The sequence below is a fragment of the Podarcis erhardii genome (assembly GCF_964252035.2).
Source record: "Podarcis erhardii genome assembly, chromosome: 3".
NCBI lineage: Eukaryota > Metazoa > Chordata > Lepidosauria > Squamata > Lacertidae > Podarcis > Podarcis erhardii.
Window position 1 is genome coordinate 104,404,950 of NC_138507.1, and position 17,846 is coordinate 104,422,795.

Below are 17,846 nucleotides of genomic sequence, written 5' to 3' on the forward strand. Positions count from 1 at the left end.
ATTGGGTATGGGACTCTCCCGCCCCATCAAAGACCACATTCACTAAGAGCCAACCCTTTGAGGGCCTCATGCCAAAGGCGGATGTGGCGAACTCAAATGTGGGCATGACCAAGATGGCGACACACACCACTTTGCCACTTCGTATACGTGGTTACACACACCGCACATCCCTGAACTACATACAAAACACAAACCTCCATACACAAACTGTGCTCGCCCTCTTTGCTGGTGCTCAGTTGTGTCATGGGAACAGTGGAGGCACGGGGAGCGAGGGGGACAGCAGTGCCGGGAGTGGATGTTTAAAATTCTGCTCACCAATAATCCCACCCTTCTCACCTTCATCTGTGCTGCTGATACAGCAAACTGGGAATCTCACTGAGTGCAAACATTTTTTTTTTTTTTGGTTCCAGATTTATAAGCCACCCTTCCTCTCCCAAGCAAACCTGTGGTGGTTCACAACTACAAGGTTACATGAATTGCAATATTCAGAGCAACATTAGAATGTGTTGCAGGTAGTAATTAAACACAGGAGAACAAACAAAAAACAAACCAACCAAAAAACCCCCAACCTTTCTAAAACCATCAGCCGAATGTCTGAATAAATAAAGAAATAAATGCCTCACAAGTTTCCTGAACGCAAGGGAGAAGGGTGGCTCTGCTTGATTTCCCTTGTGAAGAAGTTCCACAGCACCATGTGTACAATTCTCGGTGTTGCCGGTTGTAATGTCCCAGACTAATATGTCCAGATGTCCAGATCTTGTTGGGACAGACTTCCTGTTTTCTTTTGAGGCACAGTGTTCCGAGAACATTTTTAGCTCAAAATTCTCGAAAGGTCTTGGTTTTTCGCTCAGGGTTCTCGTGCGCTCCAGAAGCAATTAACCATTTTGTCGTTTCTGTTGCTGGCAGAGTTTGCAAGGCCAAGTAGCTCTTCTGGTTTTGTCTACTCGGAGCAAACATTTAATTTGCAACATGTAGTGTTGCAGATTTTGGCTGGAGTGTTTTTGCCTTTTCTTCCCCAAAGAATGTAAACAGCACTCTTTTCTGTACGCCATGAAAATGTTCATTTGGAAAACAAGCTGTCGGGAATGAGTGTTTGTGTTAGTTAAATGGAATATAAGGTTCTGCAGCAGTGAGTCAGATTCTGCTGTCACAGCAATGACATCTGCTTCTTTTGGCGATCCTAAACTTTGCACTGAAATCCTGTGCATCTCTGAGCAGAAGCCCAAACTGAGTTCAGTGGGACTTGCTGCTAAGTACATCTGCATAGGATTGCAGCTTCAGCTGTATTTATTTCAGGTGCTTTTTTGGGGGGGGTGTACGTGGGGGTACCCACACCCCTACACATTTTGTGAATCTAAGTTTGGCCTCATTGAGGGGCAGCATTTCAATATGAGTAGGAAAATGAGAGTACCCCTAAACATTTTTTTAAGGAAAAAAAAGCACTGTATATGCCATAAACTGTTACAGAAAATAGTATTGTGTGTACTTGGGTGAGGTGTGGCAGGGCTGAAGCAACTCCCCTATGGAGAAAAGTTGCAGCTCTTGAGGCTTTTTAGTTCAGAGAGAAGCTGTATAAAATGTGACGTGATAGAAGTTTTAAAAAATTATGCCTAGCATGGAGTAAGCGATGAGAGAAAAGCTTTTCTTCCTCTCTCATAACACTAGAAATCATGGACACCCAGAAAAGCAGATTCAGGAAGATTCAGGGCAGACAAAAGAAAGTATTCATGCAGTACATAGAAGAAGAGTTTGGATTTGATATCCCGCTTAATCACTACCCAAAGGAGTCTTAAAGCAGCTAACATTCTCCTTTCCCTTCCTCCCCCACAACAAACACTCTGTGAGGTGAGTGGGGCTGAGAGTCTTCAAAGAAGTGTGACTGGCCCAAGGTCACCCAGCAGCTGCATGTGGAGGAGCGGAGACACGAACCCGGTTCCCCAGATTACGAGACTACATACACCACTACACCACACTGGCTCTCTACATAGTTAAAACCAGTGCTTTTTTCTGGAAAAGAAAGTGGGGGAACTCGCCACAAAGTTTGTTTGCTGCAGGCCCAGTTGCAGTGCCACCCACCCAATCCCGGGCAGTGGCTAAATGTAAGTTGTGATTAATAAACTCAAGCAGACAATGATCTGGATTAGAAATGGCCACAACTTTATTGATTACAGTATAGATATAGGTGGATTTTTGGCTCAGGCATTGGTGTATATCCGTTCCAGCCCTTGCAGGCCAAAATAATAATAATAATGATAATAATTTAATATTTAGATGGTAAGGGAAGTTAGTCCCCCCATTTCCTGCTCAACACACACACACACACACACACACACACACACACACCAGTTAAAACTATGGGTTCTGCTCCTGCAAGAGGTAGTGGCAACCATGGCCACAAACTTGGATGGTTTTAAAAGAGGATTAGACAAATTCATGGAGGATAAGGCTGTTCAGTGGCTACTAGCCGAAACGGCTCTGTTCTGCTTCCACTGTTGGAAAAAGTATGCCTTCAGAAACACCAGTTGTTGTAAATCACAAGAGGGGAGATCAAAGGATCCTGGACAATATGAACCATCCAGCAGGGCTCCATTTATGTTCTTGCGATGAGGGTCATTTCTGTCGCACAAACTTATCCATGCCCTTAGCAGCTTCCCATCCAGATTTGGGCAAAGGAGCAGACAACAAGAAGGGGAGGGGAAGGAAGGAGGAGGAGGCAAGGGCCAGAATGTATACACACTGAGTTACATGTCTTTAACTAGGGTTGCCATATTTCCAAAAGTGAAAATCGGAACAGAAAAGTTGTTTTTTTAAAAGCTATTTTTAAGAGGAGTTGACAAAAAAAGAGACACAGTTGACACGTGTTGCCATACGTCTGGATTTTCCCGGACGTTTCAGCGATTTCTGCCCAGACACTATTTCTGATGGTTAATTGCTGGCTATGTCTGGAAGATTCAGGACACACGCCAACCCTGATTTAAACACAGGGGTGGATAACCAGATGTTGTCAGACTCCAAACTACAATCAGCCCTAGTGAGCATCACAAGACCTCAGGGATTACTTATGTTATGTTTATCTGTAATGCAGGTACAATAGCTCCACATCATAAACTGTCAGGGCTGTTTAGCATTTTATTTAGTTTTTATTATTATATTTAAAAAGTACAAATAAAAATGCAGATAATCTTTAAGGCTGAGTGGCTAATCAATATAAAAATTAAACAGCTACAAAGCTGTTATTGCTGAATTAGATTGTTTTGTAGTGTTTTTCTTCTATATACTGGATATCCTGTATAGCAGTCTTCACTAATCTGGTGCCCTCTTGATGTTAGAGTTAGAGCTGCACTACATCTCCCATGATCCTGATGGGAGTTGTATTCCAAAGCATTTGCAGGGCACTAGGTTGGTAAAGGCTGCTCTAGAATTTTAAACGTACCTGTTGAACAGATTTATTTTATTTATTTATTTTTTACATTAACCTATATGAGATTTCTGTATAAAGAGCGCTGTATATGCTGAACAAATAATTAAAGTAAGGGTCTGGAAGCTGTTCAGCTGAGGGCGGAGGATATTTATTGATAGAGAAAGTTCATAAGGTTGTTGATTGCTCTCTGCTGTAGGATCTCCATGTTTTCACTCTACCCAAATCTAACATTGCTAGCATTAGTCTTAGCCCAAAGAAGTCCCATTGTGGGCCTGCTCAGATACTCATTCTACCCAGAATGAGACTGGTGTTCCTGTGAAGTCAGCAATATTATCAATGAAACAATAATAGTGCACTCCTAGTGGATTTATACTGTACTGTACCGCCCACAAATTGTTACACTTTATTAGGTATTCTGCAATGCTGCCCTAATGTTTTTGCATTACTGCTGTGTAGAAGGACACTTCCGTGCTATAGCCTTCTGAAATAGGAGATGCCCCCATCAGTATCGGCATTCTGCCAGCTCCTGAAGACACACCTACTTGGGAAAGCACACTGAACTTCTGATTGTGTTGTTTTAACTGTTTTGTTTTGTTTTTTTAAAAAACTGTTTTGATGGTTACGCTTATTAATTACAGTGGTACCTTGGGTTACAGACACTTCAGGTTACAGACACTTCAGGTTACAGACTCTGCTAACCCAGAAATAGTACCTCGGGTTAAGAACTTTACCTCAGGATGAGAACAGAAATTGCGCGGCAGCGGCGGCAGCGGGAGACCCCATTAGCTAAAGTGGTACCTCAGGTTAAGAACAGTTTCAGGTTAAGAACGGACCTCCAGAACGAATTAAGTTCTTAACCCAAGGTACCATTGTAAGTGTTTAATGGTATATTTTAATTAAGGATGTTTCAATGCTCCAATGGTCTTGTTATTGTGTATTTTAATAAGATATTGATTTTATAGTTGTAAACCACTTAGAAGTCATTTTGGCTCAGAAGCAGTGTATAAAACAACAAGAAGAACATGATGCAGCAGAAGTGGGACTACACCCACTCACCCACCTCTGGGTCATTGGTGGTATGAAAAGTTATCAAATTTCAGCAGGAAGATACAGGCCAGGCATTGATTGGAAATGAAGCAGGATGATTTGCCCTAAAGCAATCTAATTCAGCAGTAACAGCTTTGTAGCTGGTTAATTTTTATACAGTGGTACCTCGCAAGACGAATGCCTCGTAAGACGAAAAACTCGCAAAACGAAAGAGTTTTTCGAGTTGCTTCGCAAGACGGATTTCCCTATGGGCTTGCTTCGCAAGACGAAAACGTCTTGCAAGTTTGTTTCCTTTGTCTTGCAAGTTTGTTTCCTTTTTCTTAAAACCGTGCCTTCACTTCGAGGAGCAACTCATAGCACGCGGTGTGGTAGCCTTTTTTGATGTTTTTGAAGACTTTGGTGATTTTTGAAGCTTTTCCAAAGTCCGTGCTTCGCAAGACGAAAAAATCGCAAGACGAAAAAACTCGCGGAACGAATTAATTTCGTCTTGCGAGGCACCACTGTATTGATTAGCCACGCAACCTTAAAGATTATCTGCATTTTTATTTGTACAAAGCGACCATCTTGGCTCTGAGTCCTGGGTGACCTGCTCTCTCTGCCTTTCAGGGTTTTCCCCACTCGGCCTGGCAGGGAGGGGCCCTGAAAAGCATACAATAAAATTGGTTTAAAGCACTGAGATTAGTTTGTTTTAAGTTTGTAGAAATTAGGATGGCATGAAAGTAGCCTTTATCCTCCTCTGTGTTTCCTCACTTGACACAACAAACATTGACGATTGTGTTCCGTTGTAAAGGCCGATGGTAACAATGTTTGCTTTTATTGAATTTTTTAGGCCTGATCTTTGGGAAAGGCGCTTGGACTCTTCCTGTGATCACAAAAATGTGGGATTTGTCATGTTTTTATTTTATTTTATTTGGAGAACATGACTGATTCTGCACACCCTAGTTTTGATTGGCCTCTGTGAAAGTTAGAAAGTTTGGGGGTGCTTTTTTCAGTTCATAGTGAGTGAATAATATTTAATCTGAACAGAAATACAGTTATTCAGTTTAAAACAAAAAACCAGGCCAAGCAGCCTAGCCAATAAATACGAAAAAGGGCACTAAGCCATGTTTTCCCACTTCCTTCCTTCGCATGTAGAATGTCAGGCACTTTTGCCACATCAATAACCTGGAAGTAGAAATAGCCTCTTCCAATTATAAACTAAACAAAACCACCACCTATGTTTGTTTGTTTGCATGCATGGCTTTATATCTTTTTTTGAATTTGCCTTTATATATTTCTTGCCTCCTTGTAAAACTTGCCACACATGGGTAACTAAATTTGTATTTACAAATCTAAGTATAGTTTTGTACAGGTGTATTTGGTATCTGCAGTTTCAGCAAAACACACACACACATACACAACACTGCTATTTTTCTAGTAAAAGAGGTGCCGGAACTCACAATGAACTCTTCCCTTGTTCTCTTATAATGGCAATTGCGCCCACCTGATAGGTGCTGGAGAGAGAGAGAGAGAGAGAGCGCTTATATGATATGTTTCTGTTTAAGCATGGTTCTGTTTTAAGTGAGTTTCCTGCTATAACTGTGCCTCTAAAGCAAACACTATTGTTTTTATACCAGACAGTAGCATCCCGTGACTGCCATTCAAAATGGGAGGAGCTTTTCATGCCTTAAGAGCAAGGGAATGCTATCAAAACCACGGCCCATTTGATATTTGATTTCACCATTTGATATTTTGCATTGTGCTGACTGGCCGTGATGCTTTTATTTTATGTGGACAAATTGTATTGATCGACCAGGCTTCTGCTGTTCATTTTGTTCTGTGTTTCATTATTGAAAAAAATAAGAACAATTAAAGACTGCAGCATACACGCCATAGCCGTCCAAATCTAAATATCTGCATTTTTATTTGCACTGACTACAGTGGTACCTAGGGTTAAGTACTTAATTTGTTCCAGAGGTCCGTTCTTAACCTGAAACTGTTCTTAACAGCACCACTTTAGCTAATGGGGCCTCCTGCCGCCGCCACACCGCAGGAGCACAATTTCTGTTCTTATCCTGAAGCAAAGTTCTTAACCTGAAGCCCTATTTCTGGGTTAGCAGAGTCTGTAACCTGAAGCGTATGTAACCTGAAGCGTCTGTAACCCGAGGTACCACTGTATTGAAATGGTGATTTGTGTTTCAGCATTGCAAATGGCCCTGGTTTTGTATGATGTGAAATAATGGTACAGAAATACTGTTGTAAATAAGAAGGAAATCACCCCTGAGCATTGGCAATGTCTGCTGGGGCTGGTGGGAGCTGGAGTCCAGCAGAACTTCTGCCTAAGAACATGCAGTTTGATGCATGTTCTCCCTCTCCCAGCCCCCATCTTTCTCCCATATTTTTTTTGCCAGCATTTGTGTGTGAAACTCCTTGGGGCAGGGACAGATCAGCACTACAGAATCCAGCCTCATCAGAAGAACATGAGACTAGAGCTGCTGCATCAGGCCAGTGGCCGCTCTCGTTTGGCAAACTGTCCTCGTCATGGTCAGCCTATAAAACGGAAGAGGAGAATGCTCAGAGAGTTGCCTCCATCTTTATAGGACATGCAACTTGACATCTTTCAGTCCCTCCTAGTTCCCTCCCCCCCTTTAGAAACAGTAGGCTGTCTTTTGGGGCTGGTCCATGCAGTGTCCCCCCCCCCCGCCAAGTTCTGATTATTCTGGGATTGAGTTCATTTGCATATGCAGCATATGCCTCCACTCTATTTCTTATACAGTGGTACCTCGCAAGACGAATGCCTCGTAAGACGAAAAACTTGCAAGACGAAAGAGTTTTTCGTTTTTTGAGTTGCTTCGCAAGACGGATTTCCCTATGGGCTTGCTTCGCAAGACGAAAACGTCTTGCAAGTTTGTTTCCTTTGTCTTGCAAGTTTGTTTCCTTTTTCTTGAAACCATGCATTCAGGGGGTGCAGTTGCGACTTGACTTCGAGGAGCAACTCATAGCATGCGGTGTGGTAGCCTTTTTTGAGGTTTTTGAACACTTTGGTGATTTTTGAAGCTTTTCCAAAATCCGTGCTTCACAAGACGAAAAAACTCGCAAGACGAAAAAACTCGCAGAACGAATTAATTTCGTCTTGCGAGGTACCACTGTATCTTTATTTTGACAAGAGGAGCCAATAATTTGAGGAAGGGCTGTAGCTCAGTAGTAGAGCTCATGCTTTCAAATTTGTCTGTGACATAGTAGCATAGAGGAAAGAGAATGAGGGAAATATTCAGAGGCTAGGTACTTTCTTTTCTTTGATAGGGTTCCTTCTTCAGGATAGCAATTTAAAATTCTAACACTTCTTTGCAAGATTGTTTTCATTTCTTGTTAAAAGCTAAAGGTTGCATTTCCGCTGTGTGGCAATCTTTTTCTTCTTTTTTAAGAAGACGTTTTATGCATTTTCAATGTATAGACACAATTACAAAGAGCCATCATCCCCCCACCCCCACCCCAAGAGATCTTTTGTTTAAAGCTCAATATGTTTTACATTTTATTTATGCAGTGTGTTCAGCGGAGCTTGAGCTTGCTCCTTGGAAACCATGCATAGCGTTGTGGTCATATTGACCCTAATAATTGAGTATATATAATTGAGTATATATAATTGAGTATATATATATACACACATAATTGAGTACACACACACACACACACACACACACACACACACACACATTTATGTTCCTCTAAATCTTAAAAAAAAAAAATCACAGAGGTTTACAATAATATCTACAGTGGTACCTCGGGTTGCAGACACTTCAGGTTACAGATGCTTCAGGCTACAGACTCCGCTAACCCAGAAATAGTGCCTTGGGTTAAGAACTTTGCTTCAGGATGAGAACAGAAATCGTGCGGTGGTGGCGTGGCGGCAGCGGGAGGCCCCATTAGCTAAAGTGGTGCTTCAGGTTAAGAACAGTTTCAGGTTAAGAACAGACCTCCAGAACAAATTAAGTTCTTAATCCGAGATACCATTGTATATGTAATAAAAACACATGCAAATTTAAATTCAGTGCCCATCAACTAACTAACTATTATGGAAAGATGTGTTCTTAATTGCTGGCATAAGCCTGATGGCATAGAAAGGTTTTCAACCCGCATTTGAAAGTCGAAACAGAAGGTGGAGTGATACCACTAAAGCTCTATTTCTTGTTGTTATCGTGGGACTTGCAGTTCAGGGGGCAACCAGTGACATCCCAGCAGATGATCTCCGTGACGGAACTGGGATATAAGGGTTTTGGGTTCCCTAAGGTACCCTGGACCCAAATTCTCCAGGGCTTTGGAAATTAATACCAATACCTTGAACCTGGCTCAGTAAGTAGGAGATCAGCCAGTACAATAATGGATCAGCACAGCTGTGGCTTCTACCTGGGAATGTGGCTATAGAGGCTGCCTTGCATGGACGACGGCAATGCGCTCTACGTGGGGCTACCTTTGACGGTGACTCGGAAACTACAGCTAATCCAGAATGTGGCAGGGAGTTTTGCATTGTTTCAGTGGGAGGCTTGGATTCCAGGAGGTTATCTTTTCATCCCAAAATTGAGTAACCGAACTGACAAATGAATCATGTGGGTGTAGGTAGCTTAAGGTATTCTAGAGCAGGCATGCTCATGCGCCTGTCGATGCAACTAGTAAAAGTCGCTTAGAAATTCCTTCCTAGCAAGTAAACTGGGGAGGGAAATCTCTGGTCCTCTGGATGTTGTTGGATTCCAGCCTTCATCCCCCACAGCCAGCAGAGCCAGTGGTGGGAGGTGTAGCTTAGCAGCATGTGGGGGCTGGCACAGATCCCACATCCCTGCATTCAATTTTCATGTTAACTGTAGCTGCTGGAGCAAACCATTGATTAAAAAAAAATACTTCCTCCCCACATTTATACCTCTTTAACAGTCACATCTTTCCCCCAAAGAACCCTGGGAGCTGTAGGTCACCCCTCACAGAGCTACAGTTCCTGGCACCCGGTTTGCAGATTTCAAAGCAACGTGCTTTAAATGTGCTGCTTGCATCACAGACACAAACAGGGTGCGTGATCTGAGTTCACGGGTGGCTTATTATCTGCAAAGTATCTCTTGCAAGTAGTCACTTGTAAGCAGAAAATCTCTTTGTTACTGCTGCTTGTACCTAGCCCACATGAGCAAATGATCTATTGTTGCTACTGCCTGTGAGCAGGAAAAAGAAGCATGGCTTAATAATAATAATATATATATTTTTTATTTATACCCCGCCCTCCCTGGCCAGAGCTGGGCTCAGGGCGGCTAACACCAGTAAAGTTACAGTAAACACATAATTGGGGGGGGGGGGGACCAATTTAAAATACAGGTTAAAATGCAATTTAAAATGTAGCCTCATTTTAAAAGTAGCCCATAGATCAAAACCATAAGGGGAGGGAAACATAAGGGTCAGACTGAGTCCAAACCAAAGGGCAGGTGGAACAGCTCTGTCTTGCAGGCCCTGCAGAAAGATTTCAAGTCCCGCAGGGCCCTAGTCTCTTGTGACAGAGCGTTCCACCAAGTCTGCTCCAGAAACTTGTTGGGTATAATTGGTAACTTTGACGGAGCTGGGTGTTACTTTATTTCCACCACCCCGGTGTCCGTATTAATACCACCCACTTTTTCTGCCAAGTTCCACCCATGTGGCGATATGGTGAGACAGATTTCAGTACTGGGCATGGCTTGTGCTTGCTAATAGATTGGAAGAAGCCATTGCTTAAAACGTACAGACATATTGCCAGTATGGAACCAGTGCAGGGCGATGGCAGTTGCTTGAATGCTCTTCTTCCCCACAGCCGCCACCCTCACACCCTCCAAGTGTCCCTATTTTCCAGGGACGTCCCTGATTTATCTGAAGGAGCGTCTCCACCCCCATTGTTCTGTCCGGACACTGAGGTCCAGCGCTGAGGGCCTTCTGGCGGTTCCCTCACTGCGAGAAGCCAAGTTAAGGGGACCAGGCAGAGGACCTTCTCGGTAGTGGCGCCCGCCCTGTGGAACGCCCTCCCACCAGATGTCAAAGAGAAAAACAACTACCAGACTTTTAGAAGACATCTGAAGGCAGCCCTGTTTAGGGAAGCTTTTAATGATTAATAGACTATTGTATTTTAATATTCTGTTGGAAGCCGCCCAGAGTGGCTGGGGAAGCCCAGATGGGTGGGGTATAAATATTTATTTATTTATTTATTTATTTATTTATTTATTTATAGAAGTCATCCTGGTTTCTGATTTGATCCTGGAATGTCCCACTTTTCCTTAGGATGTCCCACTTTTCCTTGAAGAAATGTTGGAGGGTATGGAGTTACCTGAGCCGTCTGAAGGCAATCCTGTTTTTTTTTTTTAATGTTTAATGTTTCATTATGTTTTTATATATGTTGGAAGCTGCCCAGAGTGGCTGCGGCAACCCAGTAAGATGTGTGGGGTATAAATAGTAAAATTATCATTATGGAATGGGACATCCCTATTTTCATCAGAAAAATGTTGGAGGGTATGCACCCTGCCTTTAAAGATTGGTACGTTATCTTCTTCTTCTTCTTCTTTGACGATCACTCGTAGCTGAGTAAGATTGTCTTCCATAAACACAGTTTTAACAGTGAGTCCGTAAGTGACTGTGGAGGACAATTCTGGATCCACACGTCCTTCCACAGTGGGGACATTGGTTTCCGGGCGGGAGTTGATCATGGTGAGCGTTTGCCAAACATGCCTACCTCTTAGCTCGTTTCTCCCTTTCGTCCTGAGTTCAAGTGTCTTCAAAGCCCATGACACCTTTGGTAAAGGCGTTGGTACTTTATAGAAAGAGTGCTTAAGCAACTTGAGATATTGGGGAGAGGGGATGCACAGGGCAGGACTAAATGGGCTTCTCCTTGCATGTTACAGGGAGCAGAACAGGTTCCTGGAATCGAGCCCAGGGGAGTTTGGGAAGTGCAGCGACAGGTAAGGAGAAGGGGTAGGAGGACTGGCACCACTCCTCTGGTGGCTGGCAAGCGTTGAGAGGTGTTGTAACGGTTAGCTTGTAACTTGGGTCACATCCGCCACACCACACATTTAAAGTACTCTTGCGCACTTGTTAACTGTCATGGAGAATCCTGGGAACTGTAGCTTGGTAAGGGTGTTGGGAACTGTAGGTCTGTGATGCTGTGAGGTCATCGCTCTTACCAAACTACAGTTCTTCAGGTTCTTTGAACAGTAAGTGGTATAAAGGTAAAGGGACCCCTGACCATTAGGTCCAGTCGTAGCCCACTCTGGGGTTGTGGCGCTCATCTCACTTTATTGGCCGAGGGAGCCGTTGTACAGCTTCCGGGTCATGTGGCCAGCATGACTAAGCTGCTTCTGGCGAACCAGAGCAGTGCACAGAAACGCCGTTTACCTTCCGGCCGGAGCGGTACCTATTTATCTATTTGCACTGGTGTGCTTTTGAACTGCTAGGTTGGCAGGAGCAGGGATCGAGCAACGGGAGCTCACCCCGTCGTGGCGATTCGAACCGCAACCTTCTGATCGGCAAGTCCTAGGCTCTGTGGTTTAACCCACAGCACCACCTGCGTGGTATAAGAGTGCTTTAAATGTATGGTGTGACTGTGACCTCACAGTTTTCTAGTAATTCTAGTATAGCAGAATCTGGAGCGGTTCCAGCTGAGGTTTGTAAGAAGAGAGGATGGAGATGTATGGTGTAGGGAACCAGCCCACTGGTCCTCTGGAGAGGTGAGAGAAGCTGCAGTGTTTTTCAAAAGCGACCCATGTAAAGATAAGTATGGGCACCTCTTGGGAAAGTCTCGCTTGTTTGTGCTGCAGCCAGAGCCCCAGTTTGGAACGGAAACCTTGCTGTGGAGGAGCTTACCTAACGTCGTGATTAATCCAGCCCAGCGTTACACCTGTTCTCATTAAGAGCACAAAGTCTTTACCTACACGCAAGCGCCAAGTCAGCCAGTTCAGTTTTTGCGAAAGCAAAAGGCCATCCAGTCGAATGAACATGAGGATTGTCACACAGAAGGACCCAACAGTACTTCATTTTTAAGTGTTCTAGAATGTACAATTTGTGCACTTGGCGTCTCGACAAACATTTGTTGCCTGAGATAAAAGGAAGTCTGAAGGTCATATTTTTAAGAGGTTCTGAAGTAGTTTCCGTAAATGCAATTTTGTCACAGTTAAGCAAGATGGCTTGAATTTGATTGTGCTGCTGATTAGGTTAGACGTACATAATGGTAGCAGTAAGTGGCACATGTTCACTGGGCTTTTAATTTTAAATAACATGCTGTTTATTTTCACTCTTGTTTTGTATGGAAAATCACAGGCCGATCCTTGAACTATCCTACCTCCAGATAACATTATCAACAAATCTCCTAACCATGTGTATTCACAATTAGATTACCCTCAATGTAAAAAAGCAAAAAAAAAAACCTTGATGCTATCAATCCCATTCTTTTTCACAGTATTTTTAAGATCCTAGAGGTGCACTGAAAATACTATTTTGTTTTGTATATGTTGGCTTAAAAAGATGCAAAGCCCTTAATACAAACTCAAAATATAGCTTTCTTTAACTTTGGAAAATATGAATAAAGTACTTTCTGTTTACCATGTCACAGCTAATTATTAATATGCTTTGATTTGCAAAGCATTATAATTTTCTCTCTCACTTTGGTGGCATGGAAGATGCTAAAATACACTTGGTGGACATAGTGACCGTAACAGTAGACAAACAGCAGCAAAAAGGCAGGGCAGGGAGGGGATAACGAAAAACTAAAGAGAGCATAACAGATATGTCAATTGATACTATAAACAGTGTATGATGCATTATATTTATCTATGTAATCTGATTTACCATTGTCATTATGGAATATTACAAAACTCAGCTTGGCTATATAAACGTCTACCAACACATTTAACATACATTAATTAAAAGCGTGGTTGAAAAATTCAAAGTCCAACGATCCCATAGTGCCCAGGTACAGTGGTACCTCAGGTTAAGAATTTAATTCATTCTGGAGATCCATTCTTAACCTGAAACTGTTCTTAACCTGAGGTACCACTTTAAGAAGAGTTTGGATTTGATATCCTGCTTTATCACTACCCAAAGGAGTCTCAAAGCGGCTAACATTCTCCTTTCCCTTCCTCCCCCACAACAAACACTCTGTGAGGTGAGTGGGGCTGAGAGACTTCAGAGAAGTGTGACTGGCCCAAGGTCACCCAGCAGCTGCATGTGGAGGAGCGGAGACGCGAACCTGGTTCCCCAGATTACGTGACTCTTAACCACTACACCACACTGGCTCTCTACATAGTTAAAACAGAGCTATAATTCCCAGCATGCTTGATAAACTATAACTCCCAGGATTCTTTGGGGGAAGTCACATACAGTGGTACCTCGGGTTACGTACTTAATTCGTTCCAGAGGTCTGTTCTTAACCTGAAACTGTTCTTAACCTAAAGCACCACTTTAGTTAATGGGGCCTCCCGCTGCTGCCGCGCCACCAGAGCACGATTTCTGTTCTCATCCTGAAGCAAAGTTCTTAACCCGAGGTACTATTTCTGGGTTAGCGGAGTCTTTAACCTGAAGTGTCTGTAACCTGACGTGTCTGTAACCCGAGGTACCACTGTATTATGAGTCTGCAGGGAGAGCATAATATCTTTATGCCTACTTCTCAAAATGCCAATGGCAGGCCCAAGCTGTTTTGATGCCTGGGGCAAAGGACAAAATGGTGCTGCCGCAGTTCTATGTGCAGGAGCCGAATGGACTGGCCGCTCAGCCTTCCTTCAACTCTGGCAATGGGTAGCATCCTCCAATGCACCTTAGTGGAACTGAGGAGTCCCTGTGGTTTAGGGGGTGCAGTCTGTGTGGCATATGCAACTCTGATCTCCAACCGAGGGAAATGACTAAGAGGCTCACAGGAAATGGCCAGGAGGGCTGCTTCCCTACCCCCCCCCAAAAAAAATCTGTCACCTGAGGTGGTTGCTTCACTCTGCCTAATGATAGGGCTGGCCCTGCCAGATGGTAGGTTGGTCCATGCTTTGGATACTGCTTACTCATGGGAGATCCGTAGAAAATGAAAACACATCAACATATTATCTATGTGAAGCAATACTGAAACTATGCTAATTTTTAGGAGACGGTATTGGAAAGTCTTTCATCTTCAATTATGGATTCATTTTTCCAGTGGGGATTTTTTTAAAAAAAGAAAACTTTTAGAGTACAATTTTCTGATACAATTATATTGTGGTTTCAAGTTGTTTTAGCACATGCATTTTTAATTGAGAGATTTTCAAATTGTGTAATGTTGTGCGTTGTTGTGCTTTGGGTTAAGGTTACCAGATTTTTTTTTTTTTGAATCCGGGGACACTTTTCAGCTTCAATGGATTTTGTATGGGGACTGATTTGTAAATCCGGGGACTGTCCCCAGGAAACGGGGACGTCTGGCAACCTTATTTTGGGTAGTATGCTGCACTGGTTGCCTTTAAGTATTACGAGAACTTGTGTAGCCACCAGTTCATTTGCAAGCCCAGTTCCCACATGCTGATCTTTAAGACCCTAAACAGCTTGGGGTCCAGGCACCTAACAGAACAAACATCTCCATATCTGTCTGCCCAGAAGGTCCTCTCCTGATTCTCTTTAGGTGCCTCTGCCACTGGAGGTGAGGCAGGTTATGGTCAGGGAGATGATGGTTTTGGCCGTAGTTTGTGGAGCTTTTCCCCCAGAGTTGCCTGCCTGACACTTTGGGATGTCAGAGAATTCTGAAGAAATCAGAAAAGGAAATGGAAGTAGTTGCAAGTTTGCATGTTCATCTGTGGTCAGAAATGGTAATCAGCCAAGATAATACAATTGGTATTCATTCATGTAGTTGTTGTTTAAAAACGGCAAACAATTCATAATAAATGACTTTGTAGCATTGTTTTTACATTTCCTTTACACCAAAATGAACATAGTACACAAATACTTACGTAACTTATGTTGAATAGCAGATAGTAAGTCAAATCACGTAGTATTTGGCAGAAACCAAAGTGCAACAGAAAAGTACTGACTGAGACAAATACTGGGCAGAGTGGAAATTGTTGTGTTCTTACATCTCTACTGCCACTTATTCTGTTACACTTTTAGGTATTGAACAAAACCCTTTTTATTCTTCATGAAACTTTTCTTTTTTGGGGATTCTAGATCAGAGTTTGTCACATTAATCAGTGTGTGTTCCGAATGTATTTATCCTGAGGTTCTTACTGACATTTTTAGGTAAACTTCCCAAGTGATTTTAAGATCTTTAATTGTGGTTCTTTTGTAACTCCCCTGGGACCATTTGCTGAAGGTTGGGCTGGAAGAACAATTAATTAACAACACTGGTGTTCACGGTATTTTAACACAAGCCATTTGAGCACACTTGGGTGCCTTCCACTGCCCGTACCTTATATGATCTCCTACCGCTGCAATTAAGATTTTACTGTCTTCTAAATGCACTTGTAAGCTTGGGAGACTAGGAAGACCTGTAATATTTTCTCTTCCAACCTCCTCCACTGTTTTGAAACACACTTAGCGCTTAATATAGATCACAGTATGCCGGAGCCTGGGAGCGCGAAAGTACCAGGTAAGTACATGCCTTCATTCAGCATTGTGGTTAAATGGCTTGCTCACTCAACTTGTGCGCATATAGTCTCTGTCTCTTCAGTTCGGTTGTATTTCTGAGCCATGCCAGCCACCCGGTGACACAGGCATGTGCAGGAAATTTGCTTGGCAGCCATCGTCGTCCCCTCCCATGGGCCAATATGTTTTAAATACTTCTGGACAAAGCTGGTTGCGTGAACAAGTATATGCTTATGGGAACTATGCTACCTATTCATTTCGTTTATTGCAAGGGATGTAGGTTTTTTTTAAAAAAAATATATATCTGGCTGCTGGTGGAAACAAAATGGCGGTGGATTAGATTTGGGTTTTTTTTAAAAAATAATTTTTATTAAAGATTTTCATGAATTACAAAAGATGGTGCAATGTCTCTTTCTCCATTATATTACACACCCACCCATATATATATATATATATATATATATATATATATATATAAATAAAAGCATTATCAAGGTAAGGTAAAGGGACCCCTGACCATTAGGTCCAGTCATGGCCAACTCTGGGATTGTGGCGCTCATCTCGCTTTATTGGCCGAGGGAGCTGACGTACAGCTTCCGGGTCATGTGGCCAGCATGAGTAAGCTGCTTCTGGCGAACCAGAGCAGCACACGGAAATGCCGTTTACCTTCCCACTGGAGCGGTACCTATTTATCTACTTGCACTTTGACATGCTTTAGAACTGCTAGGAATGGGAGCTCACCCCATCACGGGGATTCAAACCGCCGACCTTCTGATCGGCAAGTCCTAGGCCCTGTGGTTTAACCCACAGTGCCACCCGCGTCCCATTATCAAGGTACATGGTGCTTTACAAAGAACACATGACAGGTCCCTACTCTAGTGTTTAGAGCCTAAAGCACAAAAAGGGAAATGGGGAAATGAAAGCATGGGATAGAATATATGGTTGCTTCCATTACAGGTTCCATCTAGCAAGGCACTCCCTATATTCTCACACCCTCCAACAGCCTCCAAAATGCCAGGAAAGCCGTTAAGCCATCATGGCTTCTCACTTTTTCATGCCGAGTCCTGAATTCCCAAGAATGTTTTCCCTTCAGTACAGTGTTACAAAGTGTTACTGGAAGTTCAGATCCATGCGTCCCTCTACAACAGTTCTTAGATCTATGCCTCCCCCCCCCCACGCAATATGGCGCCACTTCCTGGAACCAATTTGCATGTCTATACATACCTTGTTTGTCACTTGTCAACATTGATGCCTGAAAGTGGAATCAAGGGGGTGGGCATGTTTCTTTCTAGGTACTGAATCTGGCATAAAATTGGGAAGACAAACAAGAGAATCCATAGGTTCATTGATGCTAATAAAAGGTATATTGTTTGGACAAGCATTTTCCAAAATGAGCTTTGCTACATGCCTATCACATTTAATTTATTAATTATTTAACTGTAACACCCCTTTACGTGTTTGTATGCAAAAGGTGGCGTGGAAATACCTCAAAGAAACTAACAAACAAGTGAGCCAACTAACTCTGCATTTAGGGACAAAAAAACATGCCTTGCCTTGCAAATTGGAAGTGACTCTTACCTACCGTGGGTGAGTAAAGCAAGTGGCTGCTTACAAATGTAGCGCTAAATACTTTATGCAAGTTTGTGTGTTTTAATTAGTAAAAGAAAGAAAGAAAGAAAGAAAGAAAGAAAGAAAAAAAGAATGAATGTTAGGATGGGCTTTCTTGGCTTGGCAGTATTAATAGGTTCCAGTTCATATTTCAGCATTTTAATTGTTATGCTACAGGAGCTTTTATCTTCATTTGTTATTATTAGCTATCTAA

General features: G+C 42.7%; 1 protein-coding gene across 3 annotated transcripts in view; it reads left to right on the forward strand.

Moving 5' to 3' along the window:
- Positions 1-17,846, forward strand: part of EPAS1 (endothelial PAS domain protein 1) — a 132,172-nt gene that overhangs the window by 6,468 nt on the left and 107,858 nt on the right. For 2 of the 3 annotated variants that reach the window (XR_014154537.1, XM_081854619.1), the window contains exon 2: positions 11,344-11,400. The exons of the other annotated variant lie outside the window; for it this stretch is intronic. Coding sequence is in view for 1 of the 2 variants with exons in the window: in XM_081854619.1 (XP_081710745.1) it covers positions 11,344-11,400 (57 nt within the window). In the remaining variant the exon portion in view is untranslated. The remainder of the gene's footprint in view (positions 1-11,343; positions 11,401-17,846) is intronic. 3 annotated transcript variants of the gene reach the window in all.